This window comes from Ceratocystis lukuohia (genome assembly GCF_044167205.1).
Source record: "Ceratocystis lukuohia strain C4212 chromosome Unknown Supercontig2_pilon, whole genome shotgun sequence".
In the NCBI taxonomy this organism is placed as follows: domain Eukaryota; kingdom Fungi; phylum Ascomycota; class Sordariomycetes; order Microascales; family Ceratocystidaceae; genus Ceratocystis; species Ceratocystis lukuohia.
Window position 1 is genome coordinate 1303546 of NW_027263521.1, and position 17688 is coordinate 1321233.

General features: G+C 48.5%; 3 protein-coding genes across 3 annotated transcripts; 1 reads left to right on the forward strand and 2 right to left on the reverse strand.

Moving 5' to 3' along the window:
* Nucleotides 1-1021: 1021 nt before the first annotated feature.
* Nucleotides 1022-4140, reverse strand: HOO65_020332 (ATP-dependent helicase fft2; the record flags this gene model as incomplete). The annotated part of the gene is made up of 2 exons (XM_071006390.1): nt 1022-3376; nt 3487-4140. 2 exons carry the CDS (start codon nt 4138-4140, stop codon nt 1022-1024), a joined length of 3009 nt encoding a protein of 1002 aa, XP_070860970.1.
* Nucleotides 4141-5365: 1225 nt separating this feature from the next.
* On the forward strand, nt 5366-5836 carry HOO65_020333 (Vacuolar ATPase assembly integral membrane protein VMA21; the record flags this gene model as incomplete). Its single annotated transcript, XM_071007093.1, has 3 exons — nt 5366-5463; nt 5533-5624; nt 5703-5836. The coding sequence occupies 3 exons, from the start codon at nt 5366-5368 to the stop codon at nt 5834-5836; spliced, it is 324 nt and encodes a 107-aa protein (XP_070860971.1).
* Nucleotides 5837-7080: 1244 nt separating this feature from the next.
* On the reverse strand, nt 7081-8271 carry HOO65_020334 (Meiotically up-regulated gene 9 protein; the record flags this gene model as incomplete). The annotated part of the gene is made up of 4 exons (XM_071006854.1): nt 7081-7385; nt 7444-7599; nt 7723-7803; nt 7875-8271. The coding sequence occupies 4 exons, from the start codon at nt 8269-8271 to the stop codon at nt 7081-7083; spliced, it is 939 nt and encodes a 312-aa protein (XP_070860972.1).
* Between the last annotated feature and the right edge of the window lie 9417 nt (nt 8272-17688).

The following is a 17688-nucleotide window of genomic DNA, read 5'->3' on the forward strand; positions in this document are numbered from 1 at the left end:
TCACGTCACGTCACGTCTCTACTGAAACTGCTGCAAGCTAATTGCTCGCTTCGTTTGCTTCCTGTTGTTCTTGTGACATGATAACACCTGCCTCCCACCATCCTTATCCTCATTTAGGACTGGAGCGGAGCTTTCCAAGCCTTCTTGTTATGCAACTGCTACCACAGCTTGGTCCATCCCTCTAGGCCGAAACGAACCACTTATATGATTGAGCCATGCCATGCCATGTCTGTCCTCCCCAACAAAGACACATGTAATCTCTTCCCTTGCGTCAATATAAATTATGGGGCCTGGATTTCTGTCGAGCAACAGGAGGCTATGGTGTTTCTCCGTTTGTGAAAAAAATTCTGTCTGAGCAAACGAGCCACGCCTATCAGACAGATGCCTTCTTTTTTTTCTGATCTTGACCTGGCAAGAGCAAACCCAATTTCCAGATATTCTATCTCTTCCTTCCTAGATCTATGCTGTGGGCTCTTTCCCTTCCTTTGTAGCAGCTGCGAGATTGCCTTGTAGGATAAGATCTTATAGGGTTAGTGCGTTCTTGGGCCTTTTCATATGACATGTCAGCCTCACATCATCAGCAATCCTTCTTGTGAATCCTCCGGCTGAGATTGGCGATACCCTAAAAGCTACAAACCCTGTAACGCTAAATGTTGTTAGGTTCTTGTCTTCATATGTCCACCTACCAGCATGCTTGTTTGATAAGAGAAATAAATAAAAGAAAAGTCTATGAATATGAAGTGCTCCCCCTTCTCCCCCTTCCGAAGTAAAACGAAAGATAGAAGTCTGAGGAAACAAATAAAAAAAATAGAGAAAATACACCTATCTATGAAAGGCCAAACTAGTATGACAATCGTATCGTACGACTTCTGACGTCATGCTAGAAGAATGGGTATAGAAAGATCGACGCCACCAGAAATACCACGTACGCATACACACAAAAACCCCAGTCTTCCCATTCAAAGCCCTCGTTCTTGTTTTTCGTGCGATCGTACGTGAACACACATAATAAAACAGACACCTACTCATCATCTGAGTTCACAGTGTAGCCTTGGTCCATGAGACCCCTGACTGTATTTTTTAACTGCGTTTCGGCGGCACCCTCCGATGTTCCTGTTGCTGTTGCTTCTGCTGTTGCGGCACCCGAGCCTGCACCAGATGTGATGACTTTGTCTGCCAACTCAATCTTCTTCTGGCACGTGAGGTATATCAGCTCTTCAACGGTGTTCCGGGCAATCAGGTGGATGACCTCAACGGGTCTAGTCTGGCCGAGACGGTGGGCACGGTTCTCAGCCTGCTTGTCGTCCTGTGGGTTGCTTGACATGTCGAAAATAACCACCTTATTAGCAGCAGTGAGGTTAATGCCCGTGCCACCAGCACCTGTCGTGAGGAGGAAGACAGGAATATCGGGGTTCCGCTGAAAACGATTAATCTCGGCCTGGCGGTCGCCGACGGCAGATTTGCCGGTAAGCTGGCAGTGAGGAATGCCATCGCGGTTAAGGATGTAGGATAAGATGTCGATGACCATGCTAAACTTGCTGAAAACTAGCACCCGATCGCCGTTTTTCTTGTACTCATCAATCATCTCAAGCAGCTTCAACACCTTGCCACTCGTTTTCCATGAGCCCACCTCAATGTCGAATTCCTTCAAGAATCGTGGAAAATCGGTGCAGTACAGGTGCAAATCGAAGTCTGAGCGGCCGCGCAGGTCGTTGTGAAGGAGATCGAATTTAGACTCGGCTAGGTCAAGCTCGCGGTGATCCACCTTTTTGTATAAAATCTGCGCCATATCATGAACCATCTTGTCGGTGAAGTGATGACGGAACAGTTGGGGGTGCAATGCCGCTTTCTTCATTTGAATCCAGACGTTGTTCATGTCGTTGTCACGAGCACCCGACTTTCTAGTCTTAACCTTTTGATCGTTCTCTGCACGGAAGAGTTTTTCATACTTGTCATACAGCTTGCGTTGCTGATCAGGTAGGTCACAGCGAATGATGCGCTGTGTCTTCTTGGGAAGGTTCTGGCCAATCTGATCTTTGAGTCTCTGTAAGATAAAAGGTTCTAGGATCGAACGGGCACGGTTGACACGCTCGCCGTATAAGAGGGCCGTGTTGGAGAGATTTTTGCTGTGAATCTTGTGGTCAAAGACATACTGAATCTCCTCCATGTGCGTGGAAAATAGATAGGGATCAACAAAGCTGAGCAGCGAAATCATTTCCATGAGATGGTTTTGAATCGGAGTGCCTGATAGAAGCAATCGCCAGTTGACTTTAAGGCGGGCCAGGCGCTGGTATTGCTTTGTGGTAGGGTTTTTGAGAATCTGCCCCTCATCGAAAATCGCGTTTTGGATGTTGAGACGGTTCATATTGTGGATGTCGACATTGGTACTGAGTTGCGTATAGGATGTGAGAATCACATGGGCCACCTCATCATCACCCAGCAAATCGTCAACGAGGTCGTTGCGAGCATCTTGTGAGCCACTGTACTTGACAATAGAGAGATGAGGCGCAAACTTTTCAAATTCGGCCAGCCAATTGTCGAGAGTCGAGGGCGGTACTACAATGAGATTTGGGAACGGCATATCCTCCATCTCGTCTGCCTCGTAGTCCTGGACCATGCGGCACATTAGGCCAATAACCTGGCACGTCTTTCCTAATCCCATGTCATCGGCTAGTATGCCACCAAAGCCTTTGCGAAAAAGTAGGTTCATCCAGTTGACGCCGAATACCTGGTAGTCATGCATAGGTAGAGCAGGGTTCATGTTTGCAGGCTGGCCCATCTTCCACATTCTGCCTCGGTTGGTGGTAGACGAAGTCGCCTTGGTTGCCTGGCCTACGTTGTTCATGCCCCAAGAGTCAATTTCCTTCTTGATCTCTTGTGCACGGCGGTCACTCTCAACGACAATCTGATCAACCGCACTGATGGCTTTGGTGAATGATGAAATCTTTTCCACCACAGCCTCGCCAATATTAACCATCTGTTTCTTGCCCCGGACTGTCTTTTGCTTTGAAACTTTTTCAATTTGCGAAATAGAGCGGAATGGACGATGGCTGAGGAGGTGCGTTAGGCTATCCTCCTTATCCCCTGTCAAAGCAGCAAGATCACTCATAATGATCTCGTTCAGCATGTCGACAATCTTGTTACCACTCTGCCCAACGATTTCAGGTGTCGAGTCACGGCTAACATAGGAGTCCATAGCGAGCTCATCCTCCTCATCGTCCGAGATGATAAGCGGTTTCGGGCGTACCAGCTTCTTCTTGACGATGGGAGCAGGAGGCGGTGTAGACGATTTCAAAGCTGCCTCTTGCGAAGTGTTGGGGGACGGAGAGCGTGATCGGGGGCGCAAGCCACGCACAAGACGACGGCGAGGACGCCCCTTGGGGGGGATGAAGTGATCAATATTTCAGGCGATTTGGAGCCGGATTGTTGGGCTGGTTTGGTGGCGTTATTGAGAGGAGGCTTAGTAAGATCTGGGAAAGTTTGAACCTTCCCAGACTTGGGAGATGGTGGTGTATACTGGAAGGAGGAAAAGTCGAGCTTGCCGATAGCAAGCTTTGATTTTTTGTGCTTAGGAGAGCCATCCCTTTTAATAGTAGAGGCGAATTGCGTTCGTCGAATGTCGGCCCGATTATGACCATCATCGTCGTCGTCGTCGCTAACTTCGATCATATCAAAACAGCGCTTCTTGCTTGCGTTTCCATCTGTGATACGCAGGGCAGTCACTGGGCCACTCAAAGGAGAAGCAGATGCTGTAGTACTAGCGGTAGAGTTGGTAATGGGAGTTGTGGCCTTGAAGAACTGTGAGATCATCCCCTGCTTAGTGAGATGAGCTTGCTTAGTAACTTGAAGAGGCGATGAACGCGGGACTTCAATAACAGGCGGTGAAGGAGATAACGAGTGGATGGGCGTCGGCGATTGCTGGAGGGCAAGAGGCAGAGCTCGGCCAAGAACTTGTGTGGGCTGGATAGGAGATGAGCATGGTACCATATCAAGGGGAATGGTAGCAACCTCAGGAGAACTATCTTGCCCATTGCCCTCGTCGTTATCATCGTCTTCTGTATCGCGAAACTCGGGGGGCGTCGAGCGAGGAGGCAGATAATCTGCGAAGCTGCGGCTTCGAGAAGTTGTGAACGAGGGCATTTTGGGGCTGTTTTCGCGGTGACAACAAAACACAGCAGGAGAGGCGAAGGGGGAAAAAATACAGGGAAAAATAGAAGAAAAAGGATGAAGAATGGCTTCGTGATTGGCCTAAACAAAAAGACGGCAGGCCGAATTAATCTTCCCCTTGGGCCTGGTTTCTGAGTGGGACAAACAATAACACAACACACAGACAGGCCCTAGCAACGAGCGTTGGAGGAGAAAGACAGATGCCTGGCTAAATTCAGGGAACCATGGGCTTCTAGCAAGCCTTATAGTTGATTGATGCACAACAGTGGGGGGGTTCATCCACAACAGTGCTACCAATTAATGAGCCAAGGACGGGTAAATCAGAAAGCTGATGAACTTGATGATGAAATAAAACTGCGATAATGTTTGTGTAGAACAGTTCTGGAGTGGGCCAAAACAGGAAATCGAAAACAACATGAAGTAATGGATTTGAACGGGCAAAACAAACAGAGCACTTAGGCAACGAAGCAGCGTCCGGGTGAAGCCGAGCAAAGCGAGCCAGCAGTGAAAAATTGGACTGAAAGAATGTCAGAGGGAGAAGAAGACAATCTTGAGGGTTGTTTGGGGGAGTGCACAGAATAGGGTTAGAACAAGACACACAGCAATCACATCAGAGCCTAATCAATCAAACAAGCATGCAAATGAAGATCAGGTATAGCAGAGGCTATTGCCTATTTGGATACAGTCTGGCCATGAAGTCGCAAATTTTTACAGTATTGGGCGCGGTGGTGAAGGGCGCGTAGCCCTCAAAACTAGCGGCGCACGCCGTCACGTGCTAGACTACAAAACTAGCGCGTTTAGGCCCATCGGACACGCTCACACGTGACTTCGCAGACTCAATTAAACCTTTTCTGGGTAGATTGGCTGTTCCTGTTGTAAAGTGGGGCCTTTGAGTTAACGCAGGATGTGGGGCGTGACGCGGGCTACCATGGTGTGGATGGCCATAGTCCTAAAGCTTAAAGCTCTTGGATTGGACTTCGTCGTGTTGTCTTATGCATAGGAAGAAGAAGCTTCACTCAAACTAGCAGACACGGTGAGATTTTCCCACTGAGCCTACCTAACTAATACTATCCGCTGAGATATGCAATAGAGGTAGCTGCATTCTACTACTTTCTATCCCTGTTTGGTCTCTTCCTTAGCTTAGCGTTTCGTGTACTGCGCAATTAACGTCCACGATACTGCAAACAAACATTTCACCATGGCTACACGCAGAATCATATCGTCCGAAAAGACTTTCCTTGACCAGGATGACACATCGGCTTTAGCAAAGTCCGATACAGCGCCTGCGGTGCCCAAGTAAGCCGCGGTGCCCTCTACCCAATAATCATCGAGCTGTCCTCTAGACAAGGCTGACAAATCTACTAGGCAGGTTATCATGAAGCTCATGGGCTTCACTCTCGCCATGATTATTTGCCCTATTGGCTCGTACTTCCTCACAGTAAACTCTGTATTCAAAGGTACTGAGCTTCGGACAGCAATACAGGAAGCAAGAAAAACCGAGGCGGGAACAAGACGGCTAACTTACGGAAATTCAGGAAACTCCTCATACGCTGGCGGCTTGGCCGCCATTATAGCCAACTTTGTGCTGATTGCTTATGTGATCGTTGCTATGCGCGAGGACCAGTCCGAGCAACACAGTGAGAAAAAGGAGGGCAAGAAGGACCAGTAAGAGCGGAAAGCGGCGACACTCTACGTGGTGCGGACTCAGCCAGCTTGCATGTACTAGTCTTGGTATCTGCCGTTGTGTGCAAGCGGTAGTCGACTATGCTGTTTAGTTAGAGTGTTCACTAACTGCCTGCACAAATTACACGTATGGACACACGAGTCGATATGGGTGGAGGAATCTTTGTATACGCCGTGTAAACATGCCCTGTATTATCCACAGCCTTTCCTTTGGCCTGGACATGTGGCCTTAAAATCTATGCATAAACCTGACCTTGAACCAAAAAAAAAAAAAAAAAAAAGAACGTACAATGTTCTCGAATGTCGAAGGAAGCCACAAAATAAATCAGGCAAATCATTTAAGCGGTTTTCGAAGTCCAAATAGAACAAATAATTATAGCAAACAGACGCAAGACAGGGCTGAAAGAAGAGGAATAAGGATGATAATAGACGGCGCGTTTCGGATGTTGAATTGCAAAACAACGATCCCAAACATAGCTTGATACAGACTACAACATACAGGCCAGCTAAATAGGCGACATTGCCATCAAAAAAGGACGTAAAGAATCAATCAACAGGGTTAAGACAACAAGTAATAGAATAAGAAACAAATCTAAATTTGAAACCACCCAAAATGACCAAGATACAACAAGCACATACACCATTACCCGATGTCCCGTTTCCGTATCCGGAGTGGGTGTTGCAGTGCAAAAAAGCCAACAGGAGAAAATAAGCCAAAGGAGTGAACCATGAAACGCCAACAGTAGAAAGAGGGTTTCCCCATTTTGGACCGAGACAGAACGACATGAAGATAAAAAAAAAAGAAAAAAGTGAAAAAGTGGATGGATGGGATGGGATGGGAGCACACAAGTGGAATAATGGGTATGGCGTCGCTCGCCATTTTCCCATTGCGTCGCAGGTTCGCACACGGCAAAAACTCGTGAGGCCCCAGAGCGAAAGGCCTATAGTGAATATGACATGACGTAAGAAAATGCAAGCTAGCGGCTATGACGCAAATAAACCATTAGGAGCCTCATTCCAACACAGAAGAAGCTGCGCCCAAAAGGGGGTATCATTGGAGAGCTGGTGAGCATGAAGGGCAAGGAAACAAAACTGGGAAAGAAAATGGAAACCGATAAAAAAAACAGGTGTGCTGCAATATCCAAAAGACTGGCACCTCCCTCGGGATAGTCACAGACTATGCGACAGAGTAGAACAAAGAATCGGGACTAGAGATCATGGTCCACTACCCTATTTGCGGAATGTCTTCTTGAACCAACTCTTGCGCTTCTCCTGGGGCGCAGGTGCAGCCACGGGCGTAACTGTAGAAAGCTGAGTTTGTGGGGCAGTCTGGGTGCTGTAATTGTTGTGGCTGTAGTTTTGACCGCCGCTAGAGCTTATTTCACTGCCGGTATGATCGTGTTCTCCGGAAGCGCCGCTTCCAGTGGTGTGGTATGAAGGATAAGCTGCGGGTGCGTTGCGGGGTCTCTGTTGGGAGTCAGAGTAGTTGTTTGAGTTGCCGTAGTAGCTACCGCGGTTGCCATCTCTTGGGTTGCCTGCGAGACATGTTAGACCACCGGTCATGTTTGTATGGCGAAATAAAACTGAACTCACTATAGATGCTAGCACGCTTGACCCAAGTCTCCTTGGAAGGGGGCACATAGTTAGGACGCGTAGAGTAGTTTCCGTCAATTGCGGCCTCGAAGTTCCTGATCGTATCGAGGGGGCGCTCCCAGCGGCTTCTAGTAGGGTTTGACACATCGGGCTCAACTGTAGAAAGAGAGGTGTCAGACATGCGATTTCTACCAAGGTTGGGTGTATACCAAATGGCGCAAATATGGCCGAGACATTCAATATAGTGCTACTTCTCGAAAGTACCATGATAAAACTTACCGATCAGGTTGCCAAAGGGGTCCTTGTGCTGAATGGAGCGAAGGGACGGCATAGAAGTTGCTTGCATGGCAGCAATGGCGGCTAGAGAGCAGACAATCCGTTAGCATGATGCGCGCAATGAAAGAAATTCCGGTTGGCACTTGGCGGCTTACCAGGCTCGGCCTCGTTCATGGCTAGAGAAGGGTCGGCTTTGGTGTGAAGACGACGAGATTCTTTTTCAGCGGGAGTTTCGAAATTCTCGGATTTGCGAGATCCAGCTTTATTGGAGCTCAAGCTAAAACCACGAGAATGCTTGCGTTGATGGGCTGCAGTAGATTCGTGCGAAGGCGCCTGAGAAGCTTCAGTGGCCTGGCGGTCAAATTGGATGTTTGACGGGCGAGAAGAGTAGTCCTGGTGCTGCTGATGCTGCTGCTGCTGCTGATAATACTGTTCCTGAGGGTGGCTCTGGTATTGGTTTTGCTGCTGCTGGAAATTTTGGTGCTGATTGTGAGGGTTGTATGCTTGGTTGTGAGGAGCAGCAGTCTGGTATTGTTGGTCGTATGAAGCCATTGTGAAAGGAGATAGGCGGCGTGGGGGGGCTCGCGGGACTTTAATAGATATCAAGGGAAGCTGGGATTCAGAAAGTACAGTCTAGCGCTATCTTGTGCTCGCTCACAGGCAAAGCAGGAGTGTTTCGGTGGGTGCACGGGCTGATAGATACGGCACACGCAAGGAATGATGTGAAGGTATAGTGGATCACTAATGCCAGAGAAACAGGCCCTGGTCGGTTTTGTAGGGATCAAAGCCAAAGATGCACAGAAACTGAGGCTGTGGAGCGGGAAAGCTGTAAACCCGACTTGGAAGCGAAGCTGGTGGGCCACAAAAAGCAAAAGATAATGTTGCAATGGGAGGCGTGTGGCGGCGGTTCCGGACAAACAAGGGAGCTGCGAGAGACAAACGAGCGGCTTGGGGGTCGAATGATTTTACTCGACGGACGCAGCAAGATAAGGGAGAAGCAGACAGGAAGTTGAAGAATGTCCGTTTTTGGTTTAACGATGTGGCCGTGTGCGTCCTTTTTTTTTTTTTTTTCTTGTGTGCTTTGAAGAGGCTGCTTATACGAGCGAAAGAGCAGATTTGGTTCTTTGCTAGATTTCTATTTCTTTTTTCTCCAGTAAAGTGAATGAATCTGCGAGTGAGTGTTGCCTGGCCAGCAGGGATAAAGCCAAAGTGGAAATTGGAAGGGTGTTTTGGGATGAATCAAAGAGAGCCAAGGAAAAAATATGGAAGACTAAGTGAAATTATGGCTGCAAAGCTGCTCTTGGGCTAGGCGATAGTGATGGCAATAGACAGCAAGGGCGAGAGCCTGTGGCTTGGGGGTGTGGGTGGGCAGAGACAAGCCAAGGAAAAGCGAACCGGGATGGAATGGAGTGGAAGAGATAGTGAATCGGATAAAAAAAAAAAGGCTTGCGATAAATGACGATGACGAAGGGGCTTTCCAGTTGAGAAGCGGCAGGACAATGCTGCAACGAAGCAAACAAGGAAACAAAATGAAGATGGTAGAAAAGGCAGCGGCAAGTCAAAGTGGGAATAGTATTCGGACGTGGCGAAAAAAAAAAAGAGGGACAGGACGAGAACATGAGCTGGAGCGAAGATCGGGTGCGGCCAGTTATATATGTGTGCGACGAACATGGGCACTGCACACAAGACCAGCAACAGATGTACGTACCACAGAAGTTTTATCGAGAAGGACCAGCCGGAAGACTACTCTCTTGCTTGGTGGTCTCTTCTCTTCTAGTAGTTGCAAAAAAAAGATTTTTTGCTCCTACTCCCTCTGAACTTTTTTTCGTCGATTTTTTTCACTGCATTTCCGTTTTCCATGCAACCCCCAAGCAACATCTACTGTGAATGGGGGTGTGTTTATTTAGAGTCAGGGTGCGTATCTAAATGGCGGGGGAAGGGGGGCGTGTGTATAAAAATACCCTTGTAAAAGAATAGAGAAGCAGCCCACCAAGGCCGGCTTTTAACCCTTGTTGGCCTCACACCACCGAGCGGAGGAAGAGCTGGGTACTTCCAGCTGTAGCTAGTACAGAGGTACTTCTTGTTGCTGTTGTACTGTAGCTATAGTAGAAGGCACCGAGAGTGACTTCCAGCTCGGTAGTTGTCGAATGAGTAACAAGTACAGACAACAAAAAGGGTACGTCGTACTATATGTGAGCCACGCACCACTCGACGTAGAGCAGCACATGAGCTTCCTTAGAGTTCTTTCCGCTACTACCACACCGTCTGTTTACTAGCATCGCTCCTTTTGGCTCGTATTGCTTTTATGTGAGGAATTTTCCTATCCTTCTCTCCTGAATTGTTACTGTTTTTCTCTTATTTTCCTCTGGTTCCTGAATCCGCAGCCTGGTTTTTTTTTGGCGCCAATTTTTTCTATACATTATCCATCGTCTTGCTATGCGCAGCGTACCTTTTTCCGCTAAGTCCTTTGGGATGCCCCTAAATGCAAATCACGACTACAAGGTGTACCGCACACATCAGGGTGACGTAGGCCACAGCCACCCGTCCCATCCATAGCGGACAAGAAGAATCCAAGACACAGCTAGATGCCAAAACACGAACATCCTCTAGCTCGAAATCCATTGAGATACCATTCTCTTTTGCCTTTGCTACAATCATGAAAAGAGAGCTAGCGCCTGGTTAATGGCTATTTTTTGCTATATTGCTACCATCTGGGTGCGAGCTTCTTTTCTCTTTTCTCCGCGTCCCAGCCAACAAGCAAGAAAAAAGCGAGCGAGCGAGCGAACGAGCGAACACGCGGACAAGCACAAGAAGTGCGAGGCGATAAACTAGGTTTCAGGGGGATGGTTGTGTTCTGAATGACGCCACGGGACAAGCCAGCCCAGCCGGTCGAGTCAACCTTGATATCAGCTTCTGGTGGGGGACCTATTTCCTCCCAGTTTGAACAGCAAGAGAGGCAGATGAGCCGGCAGAACGAGCATTAGACGTGTAATGTCTTCTCTCTGCCCGCCCTGTTTAAGTGATACAAAGCGAAGGGACAAGGCCTCGTGCTTAGTTGGCCCTGCCTATTTCCATCGGCCGATGGGCTTGATCCCAGCTCTATCTTAGGCGGATGATCGGGGGAACCACAGCCAGCTTTAGGCCTGTGCCTTTTGGTTTGCATTCAAGTTGGGGCCCATTTCTGCATTTCTGCATCTCCAGAAGCATCGCTTCTAGGTTTTGCTGGTAACACGCTTTATCTTATAGCATGCAAACCTGCGCATTGTAAGATTACCTCTTGGCTGAAGCCAGGCATGTGCGTGGTAGTATTGCAGCGATCTAAGAGAGGCTGTTCGTATTTTGTTCCTCAATTGGGTCTTCTTTCTCCATCTTTGCACAGACGTTCTGGCCGAGCTTGTTCTTTTTTTTTTCTTCTCTTTTTCCGTCGTCGTCCGTCCGGCTCCTATTTCCATTTTCACTTTGCCGTTTTTGAGAAACACAAAGCATATGCCAAGGAAACCGGGAGGAAATAGCGTGGCATGAGGACAAAAGCCAAGCAAAGTCGGCCTTGGACGTCTTGTTGTGGCCTATTCCAACGAGAAAAGCACTGGAAAGAAACCACATGAAAAGTTTCATTCGCCCTTCCGAGCTTCCGGTGCTTTTCGTATGGCGAGCATGGGGTGGACACAGGGATTGCTCTTCTTTCCTCACAGGTTCTTTTGGAGGCTGCCTTGTTGTCTGTTTGCAGCATTTTCCCGTATGCAGGACGAGAAGCGAGAAGAGAGTGATCTCTCGGAAACAGGAAAAATAAAACTAAACAGTGAGTATCTGGTAGGGAGATTCCGTGGCTGCATGATACTTCCTCGCTCAATATCTGTTTCAAGATATTGTGTCCAAGGACCTCAGACCTCAACCCCGCCAAAGCCGGTTCGTCTCTTGGTGATTGTTTTCCGGCGGCGCCCGCCTAAATCGTCTCCGTTTTGGTAAAGCTTTTGGCCTGGCGGCGCTTGGTTTGTTTCACAATTTAGTTTCTATTCAGCAGTCTCTCATTTGTTTTGCCGTTTTGGCCTTGGCCTTTTTCTTCTAAAACCCTTCTTTCCCTTCGTCTCCTAGGCGCGTCTTGTTTGTTTTGCAGACGGCCAGAACTAAGCTACTAGCACACACCAGTTCTCTCCCCATTCACAGCCTACTTCCCTTTCCCTCGACTTAGTATCTAGACACGTCAATGGCTGCACACGAGACTACTGCAGTACACTTCAGCAGCGGCTCCTAGAAAAGTCGCCAACCTATCCCCTTGCCACATGATGTACGGTCTACCTCCGTTTCATTGGCTAAATTCTTACGGCTGTATGAGAGTAGCCTTTCCTTTCCTGTCTAGGCAAAGATCAGGTCAAGGACAGGGGTGCTCAAAAGTCATCCATGCTGGGCTTGGCCGCCTCCATTCTTTTTCCTTCGTTCCAGGCCTGGAGAATCAGTTGGTTGGTTGTTTGTTACTGTGTGTTCCGTGTCCCCTACTCCAAGGCCTCCATGAAGAAAGACTGCTCATGCTCAGGCCAGTCTTAGCCTGAACTCTCATGCCCAAGACAGGAACACAGCCATGAAGATAAACACCGGCCATCCGTCTTGTTTTTGCCTTGCTCACTCACTCTATTTACGCTTACCCGCCAGCCATTTGCTACCTCAATTTTGGTCTAACGCAGGAACCAGTTTTTGACAGGCTATTGATCACATGTCCTATTATTTACTGCTGTTTTCTCTATCTCTTTATTTTTTAGCCAAATCCACCCCCTCCTCTCCTTTCGCTCGATTCATGTCGGCGCATGAACTGGCTACACTAAACACTTGCAATCTGACCGCCTTCTGTTTCCCCCTTGGCTTGTGTGATTGCTGTTGTCTCCGCTTCATGGGTTTTACAAGTCCCTATTGCTCACGTGATTACGTTGTCCCTATAGACAAAAGGTCATGTCCCCCACTTCTCCCTATAATGTGCAAAAACAATTAACTAGAGAACCTTCCGCTTCGCCACCCCATCTCTGTAGGCTGATAACCTAGCATCATGAAACACTCCAGCCATCTCCCTTATGCAGTGTTGGCAAAATAAGATATACAAACACGAACCGCTGTTTTGCATGACATACCGTGGATCTAACTTTTGTTTCCATTTTCCAGAAAAAGTTCTTGTATGGGCTGAAGATCACCATCTCTTGTTTTATTTAGAGCAACCCTGACGTCATTTCACTACGCCTTGTGGCTTGAGTGTATAGACATTTTTTTTCTTTAAATTTGTCGTTACAGAACTTCTCCAGCATTAATTCTTTCATTAATCACTGCCTCAAGCTGTTTTACTTGTCTTGATAACAAAATAGACTCTGTCTTCCTTCTTTTTGCGTTTCATGGACGAATTCGGAGTATTCCCTCGTTAAAAGAAGAAATACCCGGTCTCGTCGCCCGTAGGGCAATGCTAACAGGGGGGTGAAAAGATTAAAAAAAGAATCCATACCATCCGTCTCCTTTGATACATTTTTTCCGTCGCATTGGCGCTGTGTTTCTTGGCCCTGTCTATTGATTGGTTTTTAGTTATTAGACAGTCTGTTTCTACTAACACACTTATGCGTAATATAGTGGCAAGTCAAACGATGTGCTCTCACAACACAACATGACAACCTGTCTATATTTATGTGTCAGTTTTCTTTTTGTCTTTTGCACGCCACTGATAATCAAAAGCGTAACAGCAGCAACACAGCCTTGTACCAAGTGTTCCAAAGTCCTTGAGTCCCAGGCCTTCTTTAATAAAGATGCAACCACGCCCCCTCTTCTTGTCACCATGTATGTAGACCCCAAGTATGTTTCTATGTGTATGGTGCATAGAGCGAGAACTCTTTACATTCTAAAGCTACCTGCCTACCAGCACAGCCTCTCAGTTAATATAGATGGCCTCAGTTATCGTCCCCTCGTATCTAAGCCCATACCATTATGGTGCAAACGGCGTAATGTCCTCAGCCACTCATCGTTACACAAACGTTTGAGCTTGAGCCTGAACTTGAACTTAAACTTCATATACTATGGCCTACTGCGACCACAGCCATCAATCGATGCTAGATTGGCAGGTAGACAAATATCTCTATGAAATTTGCTTTAAAGCCCTGACAAGGTAAGCACAAGAAACTTCTTTCAAGCCCACAAGCAAGCTTCCTGCACTCCGTTCTACAATCTTAACGAAAATACAATGTCAGCCAGATCCCGCTACCCATACACACAGCGACGCGTCCGATGTTTCCTCAAGTGCCTACTCAGAAATGTCTCTACTTGCCAGTTCCCTACAAATCTATAGATAATAGCCACTCCCTAATACTTAGAGCTAGGCGTTTGGCACTTAAAGGCTGTGCTGGCACTTGAGGCCCTCATTGTAGTGCTAGGAGTCTCATTCTCTAAGCAGACCGCTATGTCTTGGTTGACTATGTCCTAATAAGCCTGCCATCCACGTTTGCCTTGCACAGTCTCAATGGGTCAAGAGACTTGTCTTATACTTGGGGCTCTTCCGAAGGCCTTGTCAAGCCTCAGCATGCACCGTCGAACTTCTTTACACAGTGCCTCGCTGAGGGCAACAAAATGATCCGGCGGCGGGTCTCTTTAACCCGGAGTCTGTTGCTTTTGCAAACCGCTTGAGCCTGAACTTAGATTTATTCAACGTCTACAAGAGTTATTGACATTAAGCAATGCCGGACCAGTTACCAAACGCCATTAACTCTTTGCGACACTGGGTATAGATTTCAGGCAGCTTTGGCAAAGTGGCCTACCTGGCCTCACTGTGGTCAAAGTTTCAAAACACATGATTAACCAATGCCTCTATATGCAGCGATCTAAGCAATGCCTTGCAAATCCACCAGTGGCCTCATTCCTTTGCTTGGATGCAAGCTCTACATCCAAGTGGGCAGTTGTGTCCCCATCGCTAGTTCCAGCCGCGAGGATATGACTCAGCTCTATTCTAGTGAGCCCCTTGTATCGGGAGGCGCGGAAAGGGGTTCGGTGGGGACGCCACCCCTCGTAGTCGAGACGTAACCAGTCTCTCCTCCATCACTATGCTCCTACGAGGCTGAAGCGGTGTTCTACTACCAGTTCTTAGCATCCTAACTTAGCCTGGGCATCGGCTAGCTCATTGCCTTCAATGCTCATGTGTCCTGGGGCCCATAGCATTCGGGCAAGCCTTTCAGGTGTCTCGTCTCGTCTGCCCTGGCTTTTAGGATCCGCCTTGTCTCGTCTGCCGCTTCCTGTGATGCGCTGTTTTTGGTGGCTGCATTGCGAAGTCGGCCCACGATTCCTCTGTTGTCTAGACACAGCCAGATTTCTTCAACTCCTTCGCGAGCTGCGCTCGCCTAGTTGTCTCGAGAGCGCCAACTGCCTCCGTATCTGCCACCTCCATCCACTTTCACAATCACGGTACCGATTGATTGTTGATTGTACTATTTAACGTCTACCTACAGCTATTTCACCGTAATACGACGGCCTTCCGGCCGGGAGCACCTCCCGGGCGGTCCGCAGTGACAGGAACGCATAGACTTCAACCTTCTCCTATGACTTTTTAGGGTCCAGCAATATAGCCAGGAGGGTCTCTGTATAGCGCGGCCCGAGGGCGTACCTGTCGGGTTCTAGGATTGGTTACCTGATATTTTTGGTTGGTGGAGGCCCCGTGTAAAAACTAGTCTAAAAGGCCCCCGGCTGTCGGCACGGGGGGTAGGCCCCGGCGGAGTACAGTGGTTTTGTCCTTCTATGCGTGGCTGCTGCAACACCTTTGGTTTTCCCATTTTCCACTTTCCACATCCCCCTTTCCCCACCGACAAAAACCCCAGACAAACCCTAAACCCAGAAGTGGAATCGACTCCCAACTTCCCCACAAACATTCGTTCCTCTGAAAAATCTGCTATGTGTCCTGAAGCCATGAAGATCATGGAGACAAGACAACAGATTCCAGTGCAGTCTGGGCATCCCGTCAAGCGACGAGAAAGTCAACCATACTGTGTGAGCATCCGAGGGCTCATGGTCTATCCTTCCACCGCCCTAGTGGCCGCTGCCTCATGCGGTGTGGATGTGACCTAAGGCAGCCCCCTTTCTAGTGACCTGCCACAGTCACCAGTCTGTCCGAGGACAGAGGAGCGCGAGAAAAAACAAAACATAAGAAAAAGGTGTGGACTGTGTGAACTCTCAAATACTCAGTCCTGAGCGTGAAGGTGAACTCCTTGAGTTGGAGTGGTGTTGTGGCGATGAGGAGTTGGCGATCGCGAAAGTTGTCGTGAAAAAGGGGGCGAGTCGACGACGAGGTTGTTCCTCAAAGTTGGGCAAGAGCGGCCTCAAGGCTCCACAGCTCATTGTCAGAATCCATGACAGAGTCAAAGAAAAAGAAAAGAATGAAAGACGCTTATCAGTGTCATAGGCGTCGTCCTCTAGCAGCCCGGAAGAAGGGGAGGCGCCAGACCTCAAAGGTACCCCCCCGAGGGTTGTAAGAGGGAGAGTTGAATCACGGTACCGCCGCCAGACTGCCTTCATATGTACTAATATTGCAAAATCCGGTATGGTTAAAGCGGCTTAATAGTCTAGTTGGTTAGGACGTCGGATTCTGATTCCGTAAGCCCAGGTTCGAATCCTGGTTAGGCCTGAGCACGCACATTGTGCTACTTTTTGCTAGTCTTAGTTCACGATAGAAGCCTAGTTTGGTGATTCCATTTTTTCAAGGCGGGCCCACTCGGAGCCCTCTTTATGCTCACGTGGCATACGGAAATGTGTGGTTCGGGGACACAACTCTCCCTCCTACAACCCTCGGGGGGGTACCTTTGAGGTCTGGCACCTCCCCTTTTTTCAGGTTTCTGGTGGAAAACGTTTATGACACCGATAACCGTTTTTTCATTCTTTATTATTTTATGGCAAATGAGCTGTGATGCCTTGAGGCCGCACTTACCCAACCTTGAGGTTAACCTCGTCGTCGATCCACCCCCTTTTCCACGACACCTTTTTCGCGATCGTCAACACCTCATCGCCGCAACACCAATCCACCTCAAGGAACACACCATCACACACTCAGGACTAAACTTTGAGAGTTCACACAGTCCAAAATATTTCCTATGTTTTTTCCTTTTGTTTTTGTTCTTTCTTGCGGTCCCGTCTGACGACGGACTGGTGACTTTCGGGTCAGGTCACCAGAAAGGGGACTGCCTCGAGGTCACATCCACACCAAACAGGCAGCGCATCGAAGAAGCGGAAGGACTAACCATGAGCCCCGGATGCTCACACAGTCTGGATTTTAGACAAAATTTATGGAAAAGGCTTCCCAGGCTGCACTGGAAGCTGCTGTCCTGACTTCGTGATCTTCACGATTTCCGGGCACTGCAGAATTTTCAGAGGATCGAATGATTGTGGGGAAGTTGGGACAGACTCCCCTCTTCTGGGTTTAGGGTTGGTCTGGGGTTTACCGGTGGGGTAGGGGGAAGGGAGGGAAAATACGGGAAGCCCTCTTCCCTGCCTTTTTTCCTCTCTTCTCCTTACGGGGATGGAGTCAGCAGGGGAATGTCCTGTGGAGGCCCCTATGGGTACGGCAAAGCCGTGACCCGGGACCACACAGACATGGGCGGAGGGGGTACAGAAAAAACAGGCGCCAGAAAATACGGTCCTCGAAAGAGCTCCGGACTCCCAAAGTGGGGCCGCAGATAGTCCCTAGAGTATAAACTGAATTTCATCATCATCATCATCATCGGGGACATGGTCTAGTGGTATGACGGATCCTTAGCATCTCCCGGGATAATTGGATCAGGTCCGGGGTTCGATTCCCCGTGTCTCCATATCGCTATCTGATACAGGCCTGTTAGGAACAGTGTCTAATGTTTTTTAATACTTTTTGAATGGAGATGTCGAAAGGACGCGGAAGGGAATTCGGAAGGTCCTTTCTCCCGACGCCCAGGGTCAGACGAATACCTGCAACTGCTGCCTGCCCGGAGGAGGGGT